Source organism: Asterias amurensis, chromosome 5 (assembly GCF_032118995.1).
Source record: "Asterias amurensis chromosome 5, ASM3211899v1".
NCBI lineage: Eukaryota > Metazoa > Echinodermata > Asteroidea > Forcipulatida > Asteriidae > Asterias > Asterias amurensis.
In genome coordinates this window covers 2764276-2789680 of record NC_092652.1, presented here as the reverse complement: position 1 = coordinate 2789680, position 25405 = coordinate 2764276, and the positions used below count along the sequence as shown (strand labels likewise).

Genomic DNA, 25405 nt, shown 5'->3' with positions numbered 1-25405 from the left:
GGGACCACGCTTGCGAGTCGAGTCACCACTCGGTACGTATAATATCCACTTCCAGTCGCTTGGGGTAGCTGTTCTATAGCTGTCGAAGCCATGAAGGCCTTGAGAAAAAGGCTACTGTTCGTATGGGTAGGCACTGGTGTACCCAGAATGGGGCCATTCAATGGTTCAATTGAGTTCCACTAAAACATAGTCTCACAAAAAAAAGGTCAATGGAACAACAGAGGCAACAAGTCACCACGATATTGCGTTCAAACGGCTCCTTCTTGATGCACACTCATTGTTATACAGTTTGCAACCTTGTCCCTTTTTTAATTTCATTCAGATGGATTCGTTCCGGTGGTTAAATAACACAAAATCCAACCCGATCAGTTCCTCTCTCTAAATGCAAAGAGTGTAGAAGCACTCTTTGAAGAGCCATATGAGGGACAACTCTTTTTCAATTAGTTTGCATCTTTTTGAGTGATTTTTTTTTCACTCTGTCCTGGAGTGAAACCCCTTTTAAAAGAGTGAAATAACCACCACTCTTTTTTTAAGAGCCACACATGAGGGACAACTCGAAATGTAAAGAGTGGTGTTTTTCACTCTTTTACATTAGAGAAATGCAGAACGTGCAATACAATCCATATGGTGACGTTGCTTTCTGAACCACTCCCCCCTTCCGCCCCCGAAAACTCTCATCATCAGAAACTAAGAGCAAGAATCCTTCCTCTAAGCATAGATTTCTCCACTAATAAGTTTCCCTTCTGCTGTCGTTTGCTTTGGTTCAACTTGTCATCGCTTGAAAGCACAGCCGCACAAAAAAGTACAGTTTTCTGAATAATTGACATCTGAAACCTGTCACGGGTGGTTGGGTAGCGGCCAACATACGGATGTGACAACCCTACACTGCTGTACAAGCAGTAGCATTAGTTGTGCAGAAATTCTTTGTCAATACTTTACAATTTTGTCAGTGCGGCATTAACGTTTTGCGATCTGTTGTTGACACACAGTCTCTAAGTTTCGAGGCCTTTAGTTCGTGGCATTCCTTCCCGTGAAGCCACACCATCAAACCACAGGCATGAAGTTTGATAGCATTTTAGTGGAAGTAGGTGTTTTCGGACGGTATCAGATAGTGTTGTGTCTACTGATTGCTTTAACAGGAATTCCTTCAGCATGGCATGCTATTGGCCAAGTGTTTCTGGCGGCCAAGACAGACCATTGGTGTGCGGTTCCTGAAAGTCAATCTCTAAACTGTAGCTCTCTAGAGTCGGACTGTCTGGAGTTGCAAAAGGAGTTGACTCTACCGTTCACTGTCGACGAGGATGGGAACACGGTGTATTCGGAATGCGAGCGGTACCTCAATGCTCGGAGTAGTCCGGAGCAAGGTATCTCCAATTTGACGGACGGTCAGGATGATGGGTGGACCAATGAAACCATCGAGTGCGATGCAGGGTGGGAGTACGATCGATCCCAGTATAAGACTACGATCATTCAAGATGTAATGTATACTCATCATTTATCTTTTCTTTGTACAATTTTTGGAATTATTGGCAAACTTTCCATGTCTTGCCACCGATTCGTAACTTGTTTTCACGAAAAGGAATACCTCATTTTGAATAGTTAAATATTATTTCATGTCATGACGAATGAAACAGTGGTGACTGTGGGAAAAAAGGCGTGAGGCTCTGTGACCTTCGGTTATAAAAAGGAGGATCAACCACTTTTCCAGTAAAGCCGCCCCCCCCCCCCCTAAAAAAAAAAGGAAGAGCTACTTTTTGCGGATGAACCCTCAGCGCTAGCTTAAAGGGACACGTTGCCTTGGATTGGGCGAATTGGTTTATGAAAAACGTTTCTAACCGTTTGTTATGAAATGCATATGGTTGGAAAGATGTTTTTAAAATAGAACATAAAGATCCTGTCAAATATGCCTCGAATTTGCACGGTGTTCCATTATACGTCATGAACTAACACGTCAGCACACCATCAAGAAGTCAAAATGTTTGCCTCCTCAAAATGGCCGCCGTAAAAGTAAAAGGAAAACCACGCATATTTGAGTGGATCTTTATTTTCTACCTTTAAAACATCTTTCATAACAAACGACTGCAAACCTTTTCATAGACCAACTCGCCCGATCCAAGGCAACGTGTCCATTTAAAGGAGGCGTGGCGCGATTTGTACTCCGCTGGGTCTACTGCCAGGCTATATTATAATATTTAAACAATTTTGTCTAATAAACCGTTCTCCTGTTAGGAATTGTTTGGAGAGTTTTACTTTACTCTGCCTACCAAACAAGCTGTACACTGAGATGTTGTTCCTTATTTACTTAAAGACACTGGACACTATTGGTAATATTGTCAAAGACCAGTCATCTCACTTGGTGTATCTAAACATTATACTTAAAATAACAGCCCTGTGAAAATTTGAGCTCAATTGGTCGTCGAAGTTGCGAGATAATAATAAAAGAAGAAACACCCTTGTCACACGAAGTTGTGTGCTTTCATATGCTTGATTTCGAGACCTCAAATTCTAAATCTGAGGTCTCAACAAATTCGTGGAAAATTACTTCTTTCCCGAAAACTACGTCACTTCAAAGGGAGCCGTTTCTCACAATGTTTTATACTATCAACCTCTCCCCATTACTCTTTATACCAAGGAGGGTTTTATGCTTATAATTATTTTGAGTATTTACCAACAGTGTCCACTGCCTTTAAGAATGAATGTCACGAAACTTTACTTTATAGTTCAGGTCAGAAATGGAATGCGCCGAGGGGCCATGGGGCAGTGTTACCAAGCTCATACAATTCACATTAGGTTAAACTTATTCATTCAAAAGTTAGTGGCAATTTACTTTTTCACAAAATACCACTCATTCATTCACGATCATTCCTACAGAACTGAACCTAGGTATGTGTTTTGTAAAGAGTAATGTGTGACTGGTGTGCCATAAAGTTCGTCTGGATCGTTCATCATTTAATGGTTAAATGAGCGTTGTTTGCCCCGTCATCGTCTTCGTCGAAACCCTTTTCCCCTGGCATGTAATTTTCTAATGGCCTCTGCTTTGTGTAGAGTTTATCACGTGTCCTTTTGGTTGGCTGAACCAGCAGTTGGGTGCGATAAAGGCATAGACCTTTTCGCAAATACCGGGGCGCGCGCGTAAAGCTTTGAATTAGGTGCATTGTAGTCTAGCTGGTATCCAAATTTGATCCATATATATCCCACAATGCACTTCATTCAACAGTCTGCGCTTGCGCAGTGGTATTTGCGATCAGGTCTATGGTTTTAACCCTCCAGTGCCCCGCCCTTGAGATTCATACGAAAGCCACGGCGAACTGCACCCAGTAGCCCGTCGGGAAACGCGGATAGCTCATTTGTAATGTTGATAAATGCGTACTTTTGCAAAGCCAATAATGTTTCCAGATATATTGAAGAGACAGTTTGTTCGACCCAAACAAGTTAACAAATACCGTTTTCAAAAAACAAAATCAGTGTTCACGAGTATGCGCCTACACTGTAAAACCGCAGTATTTTTGTGCACAATTTACGTAGAAAATGTTCTTTAACCTGAGATACTTAGCCTAAGGAAAGTTACACTGCCTTAAAGGGTCAAAGTTCAAGATTTTCGTAGTAAAGGTACCGAATAATTTAGGCAATTCGGCTTAATTTCGGTGGAAAACAGAGTTCTCCGTTACCGCAGTAGCATCGTCAGCGCCGAGGATCGGCTCTCTCGACCCGGTAGGGTGCTGCTCCAGCCCCCGCTGAGAATCACATTAACTGGTAAAACCTCAACATAGTATTATGTTCCAATGTGTCATTGATCTTGTTTCATGCTGCCTTTGTAGCCTTGAACAGGGAATTAAAGTTTTATTTTCATTTATTGATATGTATTTTATTTAGTATAATAACTTCTTTTTTACCTATGTGCAGTCTTTGCATGTGCAAACGAATGTTTTGTATTATGTTTCTACTCCTGATATTTTCCTCTCAATACCCGACACCATTAGAGGGTATGGCTTAAAGGCAGTGTACACTATTGGTTATTACTAAAAATAATGATTAGCATAAAACCTTACTTGGTGACGCATAATGGGGAGCTGTTGATATAAAACATTGTGAGAACGGCTCCCTCTGAAGTAGCATAGATTGTGAAATAGAGGTAATTTCTCACTAAAATAATAAATGACTTCTAGCTAGAAGTCTTTTATTCCTATCTGAAAGCACACAAATTCTTCCAACAAGGGTGTTTTTTCTTTCATCATTTTCTTCCAACTCAAATGACCAATTGAGCTCAAATGTTCACAGGTTTGTTATTTTATGCATATTATGTTGAGATACACCAAGTGAGAGCACTGGTCTGTGACAACTACCAATAGTGTACCTTCCCTTTAAAGCAATCGCACAACATCGGTAAACAGTATTGTCCAAAGGCCCGCACTTCGTGTATCACAACTTGTATATAAATTAACAAACCTGTGAAAATTTAGGCTCAATCGATCATCGGAGTCGGGAGAAAACAACGGGAAAATCCACCCTTGTTTCCGCACGTTTTGCCGTGTCATGACATGTGTTTAAAATAAATCCGTTATTCTCGATATCGAGAATTGATGAGTGTTTTAATAATTTCTCAAAAAGTAAAGCATTTCATGGAATAATATTTCAAGGGAAGTCTATCATCAATACCTTCTGTAAACCCTGTAAGTTATTTGTAAATCTGTGAACTTTTAATTTTTGTTGTTCTGTTTAGAAAGTGTCCAATGGCATTAAAGGACACATTGCCTGGAATCGGGCGAGTTGGTCCATGAAAAGCATTCGAAACCGTAAGTTATAAAATGCATATGGTTCAACAGATATTTTAAAAGTAGAATATAAAGATCCACACATGTATGCCTCAAATTTGCGTGGTTTTCCTATTACTTTCCGAACTAACACGATCCGCCATTTCGTACGGGTCAAAAAATTGACTCCACAAAATGGCGTACCGTGTGTAGTTCACCATGTTAAAGGAAAACCATGCAATTTCGAGGCATGTTTGTTTGGATCATTGTATCCTACTATTTAAAATCTTTCCAACTATATGCATTTTTATAATAGACGGTTTCAAACGCTTTTCATGGACCAACTCATCTGATCCAAGGCAGCAGATGAATCGTAGCGCTTTGTGAAATCGGCCACTGTGTATCTTTAGGCATGCCCTTTCCTTTATTCTCTTTCGTCTTAGTTTAGGCTAGGGGTCCACTCATCACAAATCGAACTCTGTATACTTTTTATTATAAAGATTACTATTTTTGTTCAACTCCTTTCAAAGTGACAATAATTGAGTCCCTTTCGTGGCACAGTGGCCTTGGGCAAGGTAATTTACCATTTGTTCGTCCTCCTTTATAAATTGTACACCAATCCAAGGTTCCGGAGTAGTCCTATGCGACGGATTGGCACACATAACAGATGGAGTTAACCCCTGTGTTTCTGGTTATTGCAAACAGGTTTCCTGAGGCTCAAAACCACATCACACCGACCTCGTTCTCGCTAAGTTCTGGGCTTAATAAAAATAGTAATAATATTCGATTTTATATAGCGCTTTATACCCCATGTCTCAAAGCGCTTCCAACATTATTATCCTTTTCACTGGGCCATTTCATTCCTGAAACGATCTCAGCTCCCCGTGCCGCCAAATATATAGCGCACTATAGCTAAGCCAACCACACGAACCATCTATGCCCTCATGTTCCCATTACACCTGGGCCCAATTTCATAGAGCTGCTTAAGCAAAAAATTTGCTTAAGCACGAAAATAGCTTGCTTATTTTACACATGTTACTGGCAAAAATCTCGTGCCATGTGCATTGCTTGTGACTTACATTTAGCTGGTGTTTACTTAGCATAACAATTTAGTGGAGTCTTAGCCGGTAATCTGATTTTACAAAGCAAAGATTTTTTTGCTTAAGCAACATTTTTTGCTTAAGCAAAAACATTTTTTGCTTAAGCAAATGTTTTTTTGCTTAAGCAAAACAATTTTTGCTTAAGCAACATTTTTTGCCCTGGTTGTAAAAAAGCAATTATAGTAAAGTATCTTGCTACGGGACACAAGTGTCACGACCGGGATTCGAACCCACACTCTAATAATAATAATAATAATATGAAACATTTATATAGCGCTCTACGGAGAACAGAGCGCTTTACATGAGACTATGACAACAAAACAAAAGAAAAACAAACAAACTAGGATGGGTGGGGAAAAAGAAATGTCTTGAGGAGGCTTTTGAATACAGGCAACGAGATCGCCTCTCTCAGACCCGCGGGGAGCTCATTCCATAGGCGAGGGGCAGCTATGGAGAATGAGCTATCCCCAGCTTTCCGTCTAGTTCTAGGAACGGAAAGCCGGGTCTGATCAGCTGATGAGCGGAGTCGTTGCCTGTATTCATCAGCAGTATTGGAGTTTTGGGAATGAACAAGTTCAACCAGATATGATGGAGATTGGGTGTGGAGGATTTTGTATACATGAGTGAAAATTTTGAAGTTGATACGTTCTTTAACAGGGAGCCAATGCAGCGATGCAATCAGGCCGGCAGAAGGCTGGTCACGGCCACACGCAAATACTAGCCGAGCGGCCTTGTTTTGTAGACGCTGGAGTCGAGCGAGGTCATTTTCGCGGGCACCTACCAAAAGAGAGTTGGCATAGTCAAGACGGGACAAGACCAGACTTCTGACGGCATGATGGCAAGCGCTTTGTGTAATAAACCGGCGAATACGCCATAGATTACGTATGTGGAAATTAACAGTTTTACATACAGAGCTAATGTGATGAGACATATTCAGAGAACAATCAAGCGAGACTCCTAGGTTCTTAACAGATGTGGAAGCAGGAATTGTAAAGTCGGCCAATATTAGTTCAAGATTAGGGAGAGTGGATAAAACATGACTGTTCGCAAAAACAATAAACTCCGTCTTTCCCTGGTTCAGCTGAAGCATGTTTTGAGCCATCCATTTGTTGATGGCAAGCACACATGATGATAATTTGCTGAGTACACGCTGACGATCACCTTCAGACTTAGGGTCAAACTCAGCATAAAGCTGAATATCATCAGCGTATTCATGAAATGAGATACCATGTTGACGAATGATCTCGCCAATGGGATTGGTGTACAAAATGAAAGCCAACGGACCTACTATGGACCCCTGAGGTATGGAATAGGTAAAGATATGATGTCTTGAGAAATCGCCTTTTATCGAAACTTTGGTGGTACGGTTTTTGATATAAGTGCTGAACCAAGTATTGACCGTACTGCTTATTCCAAATTGAGTATGAAGTCTCTGGAGGAGAATGTCGTGGTCAACCGTGTCAAAGGCGGCAGACATGTCAAGCAACACCAAGAGAACAGCTTTACTTTTATCAAGGGAACGAAGAATGTCATTTTTCACCCGAAGGAGGGCAGTCTCAGTGCTATGAAAGCGCTTGTAAGCAGACTGGAACTGTTCCCCTAGTGTGTAGCTGTCCACATGGTTAATTACTTGACATGTTGCCACCTTCTCTATGACCTTGGACAAAAAGGGTACATTGGCTACAGGACGGTAACTCTTAAGATCATTACGGTCAAGAGAACTCTTCTTAAGTACAGGAGTAATTACAGAGTGTTTAAGATTGGACGGGAATATACCAGATGAGAGGGAAGCATTAACAATCTTTGTGATAACCGGGAGAAGAGTGGATAGATTGTTTTTAACCAACCAGGATGGTAAGGTGTCCAATGAGCAAGATTTGTTTGAAAGACGCATGATAATTTGTTTAACGGCGTCACAAGTAAGCTGCTCAAATTCTGGCATACAAAAGACAGTGGAAGTCTGTTTAGGAACAATGACATTGGTATCAGGGTGTGAACTGACATTGGAGCGTATGGTATCAACCTTGTCCTTGAAAAAGGACAGAAAGTTGTCAGCAAGCTTTGTGTTAGAATCACATTCAGGTAAAACTTGAGCAGTCTTGTTAAGAAGAACATTAATTATGGCATACATATCTTTGATATTACAATTGGTACATTTATCGGAAAAGTACATAATCTTAGAATCAGTGATCAGTTTGTTAACATGTTCCTTTTGAGAACGGAAGGCTTGTTCGTCAAACGCTGAGTTGCTCTTTTTCCATTTCCGTTCAAGCCGACGTCGAACACGCCTTTCAGTATGGATGGAGTTGTTGTACCATGGGAGTTTGGGTTTGACGGTACGTTCTCTGGTCACAAAGGGACAAACTTCGTCAAGGACGGTAGAAGTTATTGAACAGTAAGACTCTGTGAGAATGTTAGGGTTGGTACTATCCGGAAAGACTGTGAACCGGTCATGAAGAAGCTCTGTTGAACAGAAGCATTCGGTGCTCTTATCCGCTCGGCCACGACACCCCCATGAACTTAAATTGTGTGCACACGAAGTGAACCTAGTTTTTAGAACTAGTTTGATGTGACCCAGCCTCAACGAGCTACAGTGATGATGTTCACTTTATGAGGCAGCATTATGGTTTCTTTTCTAGGAATTAAAAATCATACAAATACCATACCATACCAGGTTTTAGGTACCATTAATACCACTACTACTAATAATTATAATAGTTTTAAAACAGATGTTTATCGACCACAATAATAATGCAAAATGGAGCATGAAACAATAAAAACACAGTGCATTAAACGGCCGGTGCAGATGCAATTGTGTCCGCCATGCAATACTGTCCGCTCTGGACACTTTTGCATATGCAATCGTGTCCGGGGCTATGCAAACACCGTCCAGTGGACATGTACATGACTACATGTATGTGCGCATGTGAGTAAGCGTGCATGCGCTGAACCTTAACGTATAAATGCAGCATGAATATTCACGTATTTTATGATTGCAGCAAATACCCAACGGCCGAACATTTCTCATGTCATTCATGACATGCACTTAGCTTGTAAATAAAAAGGCGAACGTGTTTCGTCGACCAAGGGCGTTAAAATAACTGCAAGGACGGTTTTGCACAGGGGTGCGGACACAACTGCGTATGCACATTGCATTATGCAGCAGACGGACGGACACGATTGCTTATGCAAAACCGACAGGCGGGCATTATTGCATATGCAATAATGTCCGCCGGACGGTATTGCATAAAGGACAACATTGAATGCGACACCGGTTTGAAACCCCAACTATTATTAGCTATGAAAGAAAACAACAACAAATACGGGCTCCTTGTTTCATAAAAAAAACGGAATAAATTATGGAACGATTAGGGTTTTAAATAAGGTTTCATTTTGTTGGGCTGGGACTTTCTCTCCAAACCTCGCGTGTATTCAAATTTCGACTAGATACAGCGCGAGACTAGTTCGCTTCAAAATTTGAGAAACAATTATTATTATCCATTTTTGGTAATGAAACCAAGGATGCCTCATGAGTGACCTTAATCACTGTAGCTCGCAAGCCCGAGGAAACCTGTAAACAATGGTTCTTGCTATGTGAACCAGAAACACTGGGGTTAACCCCTACCCTTACACTGTAGCTTGCAAGCCTGAGGAAACCTGTAAACAAGGGTGCTTGCTATGTGAACCAGAAACACTGGGGTTAACCCCTACCCTTACACTGTAGCTTGCTATGTGAACCAGAAACACTGTTGTTGTCGTCGTGTTGTTGTTGTTGTTGTTGTCAGGTGTATTAAGAAAGCTCACGCGATGGTAGTATATAAGCAATGGTATTCGGTCGAATTGCGATACTAATTGCGTTCCACTAAATACTGGTTTCCTGTCTCTTAATACTAAGGAAATAACTTTACTTCTTTATAAGTGACAATTTCCACACCACCGGGAAACTTTGCATCAAAAGTATATTTTGTTTGTTTTATTTTCTCCACCATTCTGTCAATTAACGACAGTGGACACTATTGGTATTAACTCAACATAATTATTAGCACAAATCCTTACTTGGTAACGAGTAATGGAGAGAGGTTGATAGTATAAAACTTTGTGAGAAACGGCTCCCTCTGAAGTGACGTAGTTTTCGAGAAAGAAGTAATTTCCACGAATTTGATTTTGAGACCTGAAGTTTAGAATTTGAGGTTTCGAAATCAAGCATCTGAAAGCACACAACTTTGTGTGACCAGGGTGTCTTTTTCTTTCATTAATATCTCGCAACTTCGACAACCGATTGAGCTCAAATTTTCACAGGTTTGTTATTTTATGCATTTGTTGAGATACACCAAGTGAAAACACTGGTTTTTGACAATAACCAATAGTGTCCACTGTCTTTTATTATAAAACTTAATTATAAAACTTAGTATAAAACTTAAATAAATTTTGTTGATAATTTTTCTTTTCAGTTCGACCTCGTCTGCTCCAAACAAACTCTTCCTAGTTTGGCGCAGTCTGTCTACTTCGCTGGGTTTCTCTTCGGATCTTTCTTTTGGGGAATCGTTGCAGACTGGTGAGTTTTTCTTCTTATTGCGATTTTTGATGTATTCCTTCCTTGAGTTGCTCTTTAAAAAGGGCAATCGACACCTTCATAGCGGTCAAAATTATTTCTCACTTGGTGTATCCGAACGTATGCATAACATAACTGATCTGTAAAAATATGAACTCAATTGGTCATCGAAGTTGCAAGAGAATACAAACAACAAACATCCTTGTTGCACAAATTGTGTGCTTTCATATGCCTTAAATTAAAAAGTCTTCAGACCTGAAGTCTTTTAATATTTGAGTGAGAAAATACCCCTTTATCAAAAACTACTTTACTTCAGAGGGGGCCGTTTCGCACATGTTTTATGCCATCAACAGCTCTCCATTGCTCATTACCACGTAAGTTTTTATGCCAACAATTATTTTGAGTAACTACCAATGGTGTCCAGTGCCTTTAATTGGATGGCTACAAAGCCCGACAAAAAGTTCTTTTAAAAAATCTGTTTTCGAATAAAGAAAAGGAAGCTTTGCATATTTGTTGTATACGTGTTTACCTGTTTTGATTTATGTAAGCCAATTACTTCTAGACAAAACTATCGAAACGTCGAATGCCTGATTAACGTCGACTTGTAAAGTGATCTAAGGTGGCTGTCGTTTGTTTAAATCGGCCTAATCAGTGCCCCGCAATATGACTGCATTTGTATTTCCTTTTAACTTTCGCAAACACTTTTCTCCTTTTCCTCTCTACCTAGGGGTGGCAGGAAACCTGCTTTCTTCCTCAGTCTTTGCGTTGCTGTTGCAGCCACTACTGCTGCGGCATTTGTCCAAAACATGGCGTTCTACACGGCGTTGCGATTCTTCATTGCTGCTGGGAATTTTGGCGTGTATCTGATGTCCTTTATCATTGGTAATCCCCAAAGATTATCTGTCTCTTTGAAATGTCTATAAGAAATGTCTATTCTTGAAGAATAGTCTATTGAGGTTTCAGTGAAGGAACGGTATAGGTCCCCTACCACCCACTGGCGAGGTAAACTATTGGACCCTTCTTGACCCCCCCCCGCCCCACCCTTCGAAAGACCGTGTATCTTATCATGGAGGTAGAACTCGCTGATGTCCTTTATTATTGGTAATCCTTCGAGACTCTGGCCCTTTGACATTTCTTAGATTGTTTTCAGAAGAATAGCTTATCGTGAATGAATGGGATGAATGTAGTGGGGCTCCAATCGTCCACTTGGCACTGCTTCAGCCACCCCACATTCTCCTCCCCTGAACCACCCCCCCCCCCCCCCCCCCAGGAAACATGTTTGGTGAAGCCACTGGCCTTAAAGGAACACGTTGCCTTGGATCGGTCGAGTTGGTCTTTGAAAAGCGTTTGTAACCGTTTTTTATAAAATGCATATGGGTAGAAAGATGTTGTAAAAGTAGAATACAATGATCCACACAAACATGCCTCGAAATTGCGTGGTTTCCTTTTACCTTGTCGACTAACACGTCGGCCATTTATGGGGGTCAAAATATTGACTCCCATAAATGGCCGACCATGTTAGTTCGCACAGTAGAAGGAAAACCACGCAATTTCGAGGCAAACTTGTGTGGATCATTGTATTCTACTTTTAAAACATCTTTCCAACCATATGCATTTTATAAAAAACGGTTACAAACGCTTTTGTTTTGACCAACTCGTCCGATCCAAGGCAACGTGTTCCTTTAAGATGGAACTGCGTGGGCTTAACAACCTGGTACCATTAAGTCGACATTTTGTATTGTAATAAATACCAGCCAGTAATTGAAATTGGTAAAGGAGCATGACTTGACCAGCTGTGCCAAAATTTAGGGATGGTACAGATCATGATATGTTTTGAAAGTATCACAACAATCTGAGGAAACTTCAGACGATCTTCAAGCTTAGGAATAATAAACATTCATTCTTCAAACATTTTCACGTTAACGACCTCCAGGTTTCCAATACCAACTTTTCAGGGTCGCAACCTCGTTCTCTTGGTCTACACAAATTACAGCAATGCGGTCAGAAATGTCTCACGTTGATCTTGAAACATGAGTTCAGGTTCACGTTGGCCTAAATAGTATGACTATACTTTAAACACGAAGTCGAAATCTGGGCCTCATCTTCGCTCGGCCACCCAGTGGCCAGTCTATCAATGACCGCTGGGGTGGGTAATCAACTAGGGGTAGATTCTTAGTAAGGAAGTACGTCATGTATGCAGTGCATAGAAATTATGTTGCAGTGTGAGTGTGATGCATGATGGAACTGCGCATTATAAAACCAATGAGCGTGCATGATACGTTTACCCATCCCAGCGCCTTTGGTGAAAGCCTCATCTTTGGGTGCGTTCGTTTAGCTTCCCTGGGTCGACCCCGGTCTGCCCTGGTGCGTTCGAATAGCTTTGACGGGGCTCACCTGGGTCAGCCCCCAGTGCCCTGCTTGTGGAGTGGGTCACTTGGGGTGACCTGAGGTGCATGCCGTCACCACGAGAGGGCGAGTGTGATCGTTCGATTAGCCCTTATCAGGGACTCACCCGATCCCGAGTGAGCACCGCGGGGTCGACACAGGGAAGCTAAACGAACGCACCCACTAATGAAAGATTACAGCATACAGTTGTATAGTTAACGCAGTAAGAAGGAAGTCTGGGTAGATAAGAGTAGGCCTATTTACTAACTTTTAGCAAATAAAAATTACACAGATTCCGTTTACTCCAAAATGTCTTTCTATAGACCTCCAACTATAAGTAGAGAGAAAGGCAGATCAAAACAACATACCGGCATGAACAATATCGTTAACTTTGTGTTGTTTTGACCCCACCTTTACCTTTTCCAAAAATGGTTTACTAACTAAAAATTAACAATTTACGTCTTATGGAAAGGTTTACAGTAACACCATGTAATGACTATCTCTAATGAGTTGGGGTGGTTCTGAAAAGAACTGTTGGTTTCAACTCGACGATTTGATCAGTATGCTCTGATCGTCTTCTGTTCTCCAGAAGACGATCAGAGCATACCGTAATTCCACCATGCAAAGTTTCAAATCCTACTTATTCAATATCTCACCAGTTACGGAGATCGTTGGGCCAGCCTACCGGACCATGGTGGGGACGATTCTAGCAGTGTTGTTCTCTATAGGATACGCTCTGTTGGCGGTCATGGCGTATAGTCTACGCGAATGGCGCCATCTTCAATTAGCCATCTCCATACCAACCTTTATCTTCTTCGCCTTTTTCTTGTAAGTGATATTTAATGTGATATTTAAATATGGTACGTATTTCTATTTGTGTATATATTTTGGTACACTTCCGTCCAGCGTCGGCAGCCGCACCCTTGTTAAGATGCTGAACAGGCTTTGCCAAGTAGCTGAATAGATGCAGATGTTGATGGTGTGGCTACACAGGGTCAAGTTATCTCATGACAGATTCATTGAGAGAAATACACTGAAATTTTCTGTCTGACTCATTCTGGGTCAACAAAATGGGATTTTGATGGTAGTATTCTAACGTCAGTTTGAGGTGTTCCCGACGAGTCAGTTTTTGTACAGATTTCGGGGATCAAGTTGACTCAGATATAGGGTCGGGTCCTACGGAACCTGGATCCGGGTCAATTCTTATCCAGAAGGTTGAGATGTGTATATTTAATAGGATTTGTGTACAATCTAAACCAAGTAGTCAGGTTTCAGACTTCCGACCATCCGGTATCGACCAGCTCACCCGTGAAATTTCTTGGTCGCCTTAAAAGTTGGGTCAGGGCTGACCCTAAATCGGGTCAGACATGACCTTAAGTGGGTCGAACATGGCCTAAATTGGTTCAGACTGACCAAAATCGGGTCAACCCTGACATGAATCAAGTCGGGCCTGCACTAAATCGGGTCATCCCTTGCATTCATCGGGTTAGGCATGGCCTAAGTTAGTAATATACGTCAGTTTGAACTATTTACTGGTCATTTTGACGCAGTTTGTTAAAAATTTGAACTTTTATAACAACATTTCGTTTACTTCAAAAGTTTCATCTGTCTGAGTGTATAGCTTTATTTATTTAAAGGATTTGGGTACTTTGTCAAAATGTCCATAGATTTACATTAAACTTACAGGGTTTGAAGATAATGATAGTGGAAAGCTTCCCTTCAAATATTACTTACTGAGATGCTGTAGTTTTTGAGAAATGAGTAAAACACTGTCATGAAAATACGTTTGTAAATGCCTAAAATAATGTTGGTCTCATGAGACCAAAACTATTTTCGTGGCATTGTTTTACTAACTCCCCAAATACTACAGCACTTTCTACTTTCATTATCTTCAAACTATGTAAGATTAGTGTAAATCTGTGGACATTGTGTTTTTTGTCCTACAAAAAGTACATACACCCTTTAAACAGTTGTTTAATATTGGTTTGTTTATCACCAAACTGATATTTCAATGAATGTTGAGATCGTTTAAGAAGAAAGCTAAAATGAATTCAACATTCTATCTATAGCTTTTTGCCAGAGTCTCCACGTTGGTTGATATCAAAGAAGAAATTCAAGCAAGCCGAGAAGATCATTAAGTCCATTGCAAAGGTGAACAAGAAATCGGTCCCGGAGAACATGTTCGCCGAAGAGGAAACCATACAGGAAAAGGTGAGAATAAACCGTTGGTCTCGGGTTCGAATCCCACCTAAGTGATGGATGGTTTTACTAGTGTTCAAGTCATCCTCATACCCGGCACGCTCATGCAATCTTTCCCTCCCAGCGTCCCACACTGTGGAGTGTATTTTGAAGGTCGTTGGTTCGAATCCTTCTTGTTTCAACGGTTTGGTTGTTTCCGTGGATTGTTTCCATCCTTGAGGAGCATGGGTATACGAATGTCATCTAGTGTTCAAGTCATCCTCATACCCGGCACGCTCATGAATATTTTCCCAGCGTCCCACATTGGGGGTGTATTTAGAAGGTCGTGGGTTCGAATCCTTCTTGTTTCAATGGTTTGGTTGTTTCCATGGATTGTTTCCATCGTTAAGGAGCATGTGTATATACGAATGTCGTATATGTACCCGGTCATCCTCGTACACGACACGCTCTGTAATCTTTCCCTTCCAGCTTCCAGCGTCATCCAGTGTGGAGTATATTTAGAAGGTCGTGGGTTCGATTCCTTCCCGTTTCAATGGTAGATTGTCTTCCATAAAGTCACACAATCAATTTCACAACGAGCTTAGATTGATCTCACTCGCCATAAAATGTGTCTTTGTGATTTGTGAAATCGACCCCAGGTCGGCCAAATCCGTTACCTGTGTTTTGTATCATAATATGACATTATTACACAGTTTAACACTGAAAATTGTTTAACTGGAGACAAAAAATTGATTGCAGATTTTCTTTCTATTTCTTCTCTCCACGTCTTTTCACAGGACACTAATAATATTTTGACTCGTCAGCCAACTCAGATTGACCTTTTCAGAACTCCAAACATGCGCAAGAAAACCCTCAATATCTTCTTCAACTGGTAAGGAAATACAAACCTAAAAAACACCAGTAAATTCGATGGTTTCATCCCTTTTATGCGCCTCGAGCATCCCTGTGGGTGGATATGTGCACATTATAAATGTTTAGCAAGGTTTAGCTGCACGTAACGCGAGCAAATACGTGAACGTGAACGTGAACGTCAAACAATCGTTGTGCTTCTTGGTCATGTCGCCACTTTTGGGGCTTACTGTATGCTCTAATGCACGTACGTTACGTACCTGAAGTGAAAAATGGTAACTTCAGGTATGCTAACAGGGCACAATTTTCTGACGTTCACGTTCCCGTTCACGCAGAGCGTGCAGCTAAACCCCATTAATTATTATTAATCAGATACATCAATTTGTATAAGTGTTTAAGACAATCATGGGCTAAGACTTTGGGTTATCGTTTTCTATACCGTATTTCGTTCGTAACCGTCTCGAAAGTTTTGTATTTATTTTTAATTTAGGTTTCTTCATACTCAAAAACTCAGTACTTGCCAGCCCAGAGGCGAAGACAGCCCCTACTGGGTCGAGGATCGGCCCCTCAACTGGGGGCAAGGACACCCCCCCCCCTTGAAAGAGTCATTTGTTGTTACTTTAAACTCGCCTAACCAATTTTACTCAGGTCTATGTTGCAATGATGCTTTGTTGCATTGTTTTCCTTTTCAACAAATAATATAAAAGTGGTAAAAATTAAAATCGAACAAAGTTATGCCAACAATAATTTTTTAACCAATGCTTTCTGTAAGGTTTGTGAATAGTCTGGTTTACTATGGACTCTCCCTGAGCACATCAGATCTAGGTGTTGATGACTACGTGGCGGCTTTTATATCTGGAGCAGTGGAGTTACCAGCCTATTTGTCCAGCTGGTTTACCATACAACGTTGGGGGCGCCGTCTCCCCTTGGCACTGTATCTGGCAACTGGGGGCGTGGCTTGCCTAACTACTATATTTATTGGTTAGTTAAATTGCTTGATTGGACATTGTTTGTTGGTGTCAGTGTAACAGTTGCTTGAGATTTGTTTGTTGTATACTTCTTGATATTCCATCTTTTTGTGCTCTTAAACCCAATGACACCCATTCTAAAAAAAACAACATAGGTATGAGTATCCAGGTGAAAATACGGGCTAAGAAACTTTACCCAATGGGAGACTTTCTCGGACGATAGAGGGCAGCAGACTTACCGGGTAAATCCATTGTTCAATTATGCGCATGTTCAGAACTACGTAACGATGGAAATTTACCCGGTAAGTCTGCTGCCACCTAGCGTTGAAAAGTCTCCTATTGTGTTATTGAGTTTTGCTACCCACTAAACGACAAACTGTACGGCGCACAATGTCTAGTTCTATTTTGTAGTTTTTCTTTTTTCTTGTTTTATCATAACAGAGCCGGGTGTAGCCAGGGCGGCAGTTGCTATGATAGGGAAATTCGCCATTTCCGGTTCCTTTAACGTCATCTACATTTATTCGGTGGAATTGTATCCTACACCCGTTAGGTAAGACCAGTCATTCGACCATTCATTCATTCATTCATTCATTCATGGATTATCATACGGATTTGCAAATAGCGGCATCAGCCGATTTGCAAGTAAATTTACAATAACGGTATTTATTTTAAAAAAAATATATAAAAAAATAAGAAAGCACAACCGAAATGAAAACAAAATACAATAATGTTTAAAAAAAAAAATCAAAAAAAAAATTGCACAAGAAAACAACATCTTAGTAAGCCTTAAAGTTCCTTTCTTTTTTTTTTTTTTTTTACAAAGCCCATTTAATACTAATTTAGTAAAGGTTTGGGGTAACACCACGTATGACGCAAACCTTTATCATCGTATTTCCACCATGCAAAGTTTTAAATCCTACTTATTCATGCGAATTGTTTTGTTAAACTTTTTTTTTTTTTACTTTTGACCAGGAGCATGGGTATGGGAATGTCATCCATGTTTGCCCGTATCAGCGGCATCATCGCCCCGGTCATCCTCATCCTAGGAGACTTCTGGAAACCATTACCTCTAATTGTCTTCGGAGGTTGTTCCTTACTCGCCGGAGTCTTGGCTCTTCTCCTGCCTGAGACTCTGAACCAAGACTTGCCGGAGACTATCCAGGAAGGAGAAGACCACGGAAGTAAGTTATCCTCGTTTTCTTTTTTATCTTTTTAATTCACTGTGGGTCGAAGGGAGTTTATTAATAGAGTTTAGCATCAAAACTTACTTAGGTGATATACAAGATTGTTAGAAAACGGCTGGACGTAAATTTTGAAAAAGAGGAGATAAATTTCTCACTGAAATTATTAAAAGAATTTCAGGTCTGAAGCCTTTTAGGCATCTCAAAGCATACAAATTGTGAAACATGAGTGTTTTTCCTTTAACTCTCTTTCAACTTCGATGACCAATTGAGTCTAAATCTTCGCAATTTATTGTTTATTAAATATTTTTGGATACTCTGAGAAAAGGCAGGCTTGAGTTCTCAAAGACCAGTATTCTCACTTGGTGTGCCTCAAATAACATACAATAACAAACCAGTGACAAGATGGGCTCAATTGGTCATTGAAGTTGCACGAAAATAATGAAAGAAAAACACATCATCCCCTTGCATAGAATTGTGTGCTTTTATCAGATACACGAGAAAGGCTTCGTGCCTCGGCCCTCTCTCAGATTAGAATTTGTGCTGTTAAAAAATAACATTTTTTTTTCTAAAACTACATTACGTCAAAGAGTATCGTTTCCAACAAGACTTTGAAAGCTCCCTTTAACAAAACTTATTAAGGGTGGGATGGGGGTAAGGGATCAATCAAATCAAATAAATAATAAGTAATTTAATATTTATTTCTTTTCCTCATTTTAGAGGGTCAGGGCTTCGGACTGAAAACCCTCTTCAAGAGACCGTCTGCACCCGAGGTAAACGACGCAGACGACACCAATCAAAACTATAAGAAGATTCCGACAGACGAGAAAAAAGATACCAATGCGTCCGAAGTGGTTTAAATTGAGGTTCAAATGAATAACGGTTTCGGGAACTTATTCATTTTTTAACAGTTAGAAGGGGTAAGAACTAAATGGTGTTTAGATAGCTATAGTGTAAATAAACCGTTTGTCTATGACGTCAAAAGCAATAAACAGCGCCCTCTCGCTGACACCGGAAGTTGCGCGTGAGTGGCGCACGAAAATTGTGTGAATATTTTCACTGTTTGGTTATATTGTACTACGGCATTGGAAACCAGTATAACATAGGTATATAAATGGCTGTGTTATTTTCGGATCTCAATTTTAATATAACTTTTATACCTTAAAACGGTTCGTCTGAAATATTTGATAAATTAAATGACCAATTACCTATTGCACTAATAGGAACGTACCACTGCATATAAAGAACGTCTATGTTTTACACCTTGGGTTAAATTTCATAAAGCATGTGAACACACACAAAAATAACTGCTAAGCAAACACAAATCTTGCTTAATAAAAATAGGTTATCAACCGTATACTACCATACAGTTACCATTGCTGCGACTGGTAACCCGATACAACTAAACGTTAAATTATAAAGTAAACGTTTAAATTAATTTTAAGTATAGACGATGTGACCTCTGACGTCACCCGAAAACCATCAGATGATTAGAAAAACCTTTTCTGTTTTGGCAGCCAGCTAGAAAGTATCCATGTTTTGCCTACATCTGGTTTCGTTGATATCGGGACACTATGCCAGTACGGTATGTTTTAAAGCAGGTTGAAGACCCTTCATGGGGACATTGTATTATTGCACGAACTTTAGAATTAATTAGACAAAAGTTATCTCATGGCCTACTTTTGCAGGGTGACACCCAGTTTGAGCAAAAAAAAAATTTTTTTTACAATTGTAACTTTTTACCATTGTTACATTTTTGAAATTATCCTAAAGTTTAAACTAAAAAATTGAATCATCACTTAAACTGTCTGTATTCTAACCGTGGAGACTTGAGATTAATACACTATAAAATGATTTTGTTAATTACCGTTGTTTAATAAATAAAAAAATATAATAAACAAAAGATGGTTGCTCGTAAACAAGTAAAATTTAATCCAGTAATAAAATGGCATTTCATTTATGCTTGTGTATTGAGTGCATCATAAAAAAACATGTGAATGCTTTTAAAAAATTAACGGGAAACGTTAAAAATAGGTGGCTTTTAGACGATTTTATCGCTGTGTGTATAATGATTGGGCGTAGATTTCACACAATAGTAATTGTTTCTTCTAATAACAAATTCTTATAATTATAAGTGTTAATATGTGTTATACATCAGTATACAAAAATCAGAATGGGATATCACGATTATCTGAACCAACAACAACAACAACAACAACAAAAAGAACGGAGAACTTTGTGCCAGCACATTTCCTGTTCTCAGCTATATCTAGAAGCTCTCTTTGTGGAATTTGAAGCCAAAGGTATCACAGTGTTGTTTGATGACCGATCCTAGAGCTGCCGCTCCGCAAAAGTACACCGAAACCTTTCCTTTTTTCTCAGACTTGATCTTTGTAAATAGCTGCAGAAGATTTAAAACATTATACACCAATATTAGAAAACAAATGGTAATTACTCAAAATAATTGTTAGCATAAAAACTTACTTGGTAACAAGCATTGGATAGCTGTTGATAGTATAAAACATGTGAGGAACGGCTCCTTCTGAAGAAACGTAGTTTTAGAGAAAGAAGTAATTTAGAGAAAGAAGAAATGATTTCGACACCTCAGGTTTAGATTTTGAGGTCCTGAAATCAAGCATCTGAAAGCAAACAACTTCTCGTGACAAGAGTGTTTTTTCTCAAATTTTCACAGGTTTGTTATGTTATGTTAAGAAACACCAAGTGAGAAGACTGGTCTTTGACAAGGTGTCTAGCGTCTTTAAGTGTACTTTCACACCATTTGCATGATGAAATAATAATTTAATGGTAATGGAAATGTAACAAGGATACTTGATGCTTCACACTTGTTTAAACAGATGTGATTTCAATTACAACATATCGATTTCCTCGACAATTCGACCAGTCTTCACCAGGAGAGCGAATAATACACTCAATGTATAGAAGCTCTTTACCTTTTTCCAGTCAGGTCTCCCCGCCTGCAGTTTGGTCCGGAGTCCCGTCAGTATATCGCGTTCTTCCTTCTCATGGACCAAGTCTAGCGCCATCTGGAGGCCAATATTCTTCAGGTCAAATCGCTTCATACCGGTCATGAAGAGGTGGATGTCTAGGAACCGATCCAGTGAGTATTCACTCTGTTGATCCTCCAGATGTAAGAGTAGGTCAACGAACCATTCAAAGGCCATGTAGTTACGGTTCAACCATATGAAATCAACCTGACATGAAAGAGGTGGATGGAAATCCAACAGTCAAACAAAACTCGTCAGGATGTAGGAAGAAAAAGTAAACTTGCGGGTACCATGTGTAAATCTCTTTTGTGTGAGTGTTGCCTCTGAGAAGAGCCGGTTTGGTCTCGACATTTCGAACAGTATACTGTGCTCGTCCTCAGGAGAAACATAACGTGTACGAATTCATCCCAGAACCCTAAATCAAAGTTCCATACAACCGTGAATAAATCTAAGAGTTAAACATACCTCTTGCATTGGTCGCCATCTTTGATATTACATGCACGCGTGAAAGAACATAATTGATTGATAGTATTCACTTTCCATTGTTTCTCGTCAAAGATGGTGGTCAATGGCGTCATTTGCAGTCCATCTATTCTGACAACTCTTCAACTCAAGCCCTTTCCATATCATCACTTTGGACCGTGTACCTATTGTGACGTCACTTACCTTTTTGACCCTGAGGGCGCGCTTCTGGCTCTCTAGATCCACCCAGGAATGGTTGCAGTTCGGGCACTCGTGGAGGATGTTACGATGTCTGTACATGATGGATTGGAGAATGGACGCGTAGGGAGTGACACCAATTCCTGCTCCGATCATTACGGCATGCTCTGAGTGGAAAATGCTGGTGCTTGGGGTACCGTACGGTCCCTGTATGTGAACCTATGGTAAAACAACAACTTTTAGGACGCAGTGTCAACGTGCTAAGAAACAGTAACATAGTGTTGTTTGATGAAGATGTTTGGTTGTAACATATTGACGTCAGCATTCAACAAAACTTGTCAAAGATAAGAACTGCGCAAATGGAACTATACACTCCATTTAAACATGAAGATGCATTACATTTAATAGGTCATAGGCCAAAACCTGGAAATAGCTCGTTACAAGCTGAATTTTGATTGAGGTCCGGAATGCGCCTAGAATATCACACTAAAAGTCCCCCAAATCCCACTGTTTGTTCTGTCAGAAATCCAAGAACTGGCGTAAAAAATGGCTGCTCTTTTGAATCTTTCTAAAATGCGAACAGACAGGCACGCTGGATAACCGTAAGCATGGTTATTTTCTACCCAAAATCAGCACGTTCAATATCTGCTAGGCTTGTGTCTGGTTTCCATCCAAATGTACATCCATAATGTATAATTATATCGTTGCGGTACCCGCTGCCAAAACATAGGATTCGAACTGCCTCTAGCTGCCGGGCAACCTCGGTAGTCTAGTTGGTAAGACACTGCTCTAGAATTGCAAGGGTCGTGGGTTCGAATCCCACCCGAGTAACATGCCTGTGATATTTTTTCACAGGACTCGGGAAAGTACTGAGTATACAGTGCTAACACACATCGGTGTATGGGTAAAAACCCAAATTAATATTCTTTATCCCCGATGCAAATTTAACATCTATTACAAATGTACCACATTCCAAGAAATATGTCTGGTCTCAATGTTTGCTCAGGGAAAAAAGTCTTATTGAAACATGCAGTACTTACGCGTATTCGACCCTTGGTTTTCAAATCGAATGTGATATTGCTGGATTTACGACGAGTTTCGTCCACCGAGATTGCTGCTGGTTGTTGAGTTGTATCATCCATTGTGGATTGGGAAGCTGTACCATGACCATTAATACCGTTACCCTGTACAGAAAATTACAAAATAACTCTTACAGCAAGATGTGGCTAACTTCTCATTCATGAATACCTCGGACAGTTTCGCTATTCCTATTGGCGGAGAGCGCGTCACGTGGGGGTGTTTAACCCTTTGATAATGACCAGTGTTTATAACCTGTTGTGAGCGGATACTCCACGCTAGTCTTGATGCAAGACGTTTCTTGTTTACAGGCGATGCAGGCGCGCTGTGTGTGAAAGGAAAACCAGAACGTGTTGCACCAAGACCATAATGCGCACAAACGGAACTTGAAACTGTCGGAAATAGGCATGCAACACACGGACGTCGTACATGTACATGTAACATGTACATACCATGGGGGTAGAAACAAACATAGCTCAAGCACGTCGGGAACGGATATGTTTTACAGAGTTTCTTACTTCATTACGCCTTTATAACCAGAAAGGTATTTATGAATGGGAATAAAAGGGTAGCGGTTAGGGTTCTTTCACGGCCGTTTAAAACCTTGCAAGGTCAAGTTGCTGTGTGATATCATACGGCAATTCGACCCTGCCTGTTTTAAACGGGCGTGAAAGAACCCTAACCGCTACCCTTTTATTCCTTTTATTAGTTCTTGTTGCGTCAACAAGGACTCTCAGAGAGAAAAAACAACTTAATTTCTGTACGAATAGCCAAGGACTCAATGGGGAAGAAAGGAAATGTTAGTTTTAGATGTGTGAGGAAAACCCCAGAGAATTATTCCATGGAAAACCCACACATTCAGGTCGGGACCGAATTAGACCCAATTTACATAGTGCCCCAGGCGTGTTTCAAACCGGGGTCCTAGAGGTGAAAGGTGTGGAAAGACACCATAACGCCAACTGAACCCGATATCACAACCCCACACCTCATTCGCATCATCTATTTCAATACTCACCTTACTTTCTTCTGCTGTTTCCTTGTGAGTGTCTTCACCTGTATCTTTAAGAATCACCCCTTTAGTTTCTTCTCCAATAGCTTCAACATCAGAAGAAACCTTCACCGAAGCATCCAATGGCATCTTCTTGGAGAAACGGTAACCCTTACGACTGATCCTCAAAACTGGGCGTGGTTTCTCTTCATCCTCCTCCTCGTCTTCGGAACTATCTTTAGAGTCACTCGAAGACATGTCAATGGCAACCTCTTCAACCGTGAAGGTGTTTTCATTTTTGTCTCCCTCATCCATCAATTGTAGTTCAAAGCCGCCATTTGTGTTTCCTCCTTCCACGGTGGATTTGTTAGATTGAGACGTCAACATGGCGTCAAATGATTGGTAGAGTAGCTTAGTCCAGTTACCAGCGGACCTAATGTGCAATGATACAGTATCTGCCAGAAAAAAAAAAGAAAAAAAAAACGATAATTGACTTTTATACCTTAACGTTCACATTTATTAATTTAAAGCCTGGGTCAATAAAAAACAAAATCTTAGCTGCAACAACAATCCACTCTGAAATTATTAACGTGACTCATGTAAATTATAAGGGCCATCTCACACGAGGCAACTTTTACAGGAAACTTGGACAAAAGTCCATCCTAAATTTGCTAATTTTAGCTATGTTAATAATATAAGAGCATTTTCAAACGAGAGGCAAATATTACAGGCAGCCAACTGCAGGCCATGCTATTTTTTATGACCATTTTGTAAGCACATGAGTCATTCTTCAAACAATGTCTTAGGATCCCAAAGGAAAATATGGGAATATTCAAACGTTAATGGATTTTCTTCTTGGAGATCGCCTAGAACTGGTGGCCTTTAAATTGTCTCATGTGACATGAGTCAGATCATAGACATGCTTACTGGCTTGTTTGTTTAATTACATTATACCATGATGTTTGAAACAAGCGTGTACTGGTCCATATTGGTCTGGAACATGTTGACGGTAACGCACCTATGTCTTCCGGAGCGCTGCTAATTGTAAACGGATGCCACTCGTGTGCCGCCATTTTAGGAATTTGGATGAAGAGGTAGTCGCCTGCTTTGAACTTGAACTGCCGTGGTCTCGTCAAGACTAAGTGGGTCACCTGTTAATTCAACATAAACTTACGTCAGTTTGTTGAGAAAATAAAGGAGTGTATAAAATTTGGTTTGCGGTAACACCATGCGTGTCGTCAGGCTGACGATGACTAGAGCAAGGTAGTCGAAACGTTGAGACCGATTTAAGAAACTGACTCCGCGGTAGTACAGTTAGTCCCAGTCTATTTTCTATACCATCCGCCCGGGTAATAGTTAAAAAGCAGGACAGTTCTTTCCAGAGATACGTTTTTCAAGCTAAAATAAATTTCGTCTCATGATCATTGAGATGAAAACTATTTTCATGACATTGTTTTACTCATTTCTCAAAAACTACATCACCTCAGCAAGTAACGTTTTCAGGGAGGCTTTCTACCATCATTATCTTCAAAATGTGAGTTTGAAGGCAGTGAACACTATTGGTAATTACTCAAAATAATTTTTAGCATAAAATCCTTCTAGGTAACGAATAATTGGGAGAGGTTGATAGTATAAAACGTTGTGAGAAACGGCTCCCTCTGAAGTAACGTAGTTTTCGAGAAAGAAGTAT

General features: G+C 40.3%; 2 protein-coding genes across 4 annotated transcripts in view; one reads left to right on the top strand and one right to left on the bottom strand.

Annotated features, from left to right (window-relative positions):
* LOC139937828 (NADPH oxidase 5-like) overlaps positions 1-25405 on the bottom strand; it is a 56441-nt gene that overhangs the window by 12546 nt on the left and 18490 nt on the right. The window contains exons 9-14 of one of the 3 annotated variants that reach the window (XM_071933151.1): positions 24734-24866; positions 23743-24170; positions 22691-22834; positions 21657-21869; positions 20937-21197; positions 19801-20386 (exon numbers count right to left, since the gene is read on the bottom strand). In XM_071933151.1, the coding sequence (XP_071789252.1) occupies positions 20255-20386; positions 20937-21197; positions 21657-21869; positions 22691-22834; positions 23743-24170; positions 24734-24866 (1311 nt within the window). In that variant the 3' untranslated portion in view covers positions 19801-20254. Of the gene's footprint in view, positions 1-19800; positions 20387-20936; positions 21198-21656; positions 21870-22690; positions 22835-23742; positions 24171-24733; positions 24867-25405 lie in introns of those variants that run through there. The other 2 variants (XM_071933153.1, XM_071933152.1) reach the window with 2 other exon arrangements.
* Positions 924-19803, top strand: LOC139937830 (organic cation transporter protein-like). Its single transcript, XM_071933156.1, has 10 exons — positions 924-1477; positions 10303-10406; positions 11131-11285; positions 13448-13616; positions 14858-14999; positions 15764-15858; positions 16609-16817; positions 17246-17354; positions 17777-17985; positions 18706-19803. The coding sequence occupies exons 1-10, from the start codon at positions 1058-1060 to the stop codon at positions 18843-18845; spliced, it is 1752 nt and encodes a 583-aa protein (XP_071789257.1). The 5' UTR covers positions 924-1057; the 3' UTR covers positions 18846-19803.

Excerpts from the sequence above, each read along its gene's own strand:
- LOC139937830 (XM_071933156.1), top strand. The coding sequence starts at position 1,058 with ATGAAGTTTGATAGCATTTTAGTGGAAGTAGGTGTTTTCGGACGGTAT. Across the intron at positions 13,617-14,857 it reads ATCTTCTTCGCCTTTTTCTT|CTTTTTGCCAGAGTCTCCAC; the intron begins GTAAGTGATATT and ends TTCTATCTATAG. Across the intron at positions 15,859-16,608 it reads CTCAATATCTTCTTCAACTG|GTTTGTGAATAGTCTGGTTT; the intron begins GTAAGGAAATAC and ends GCTTTCTGTAAG.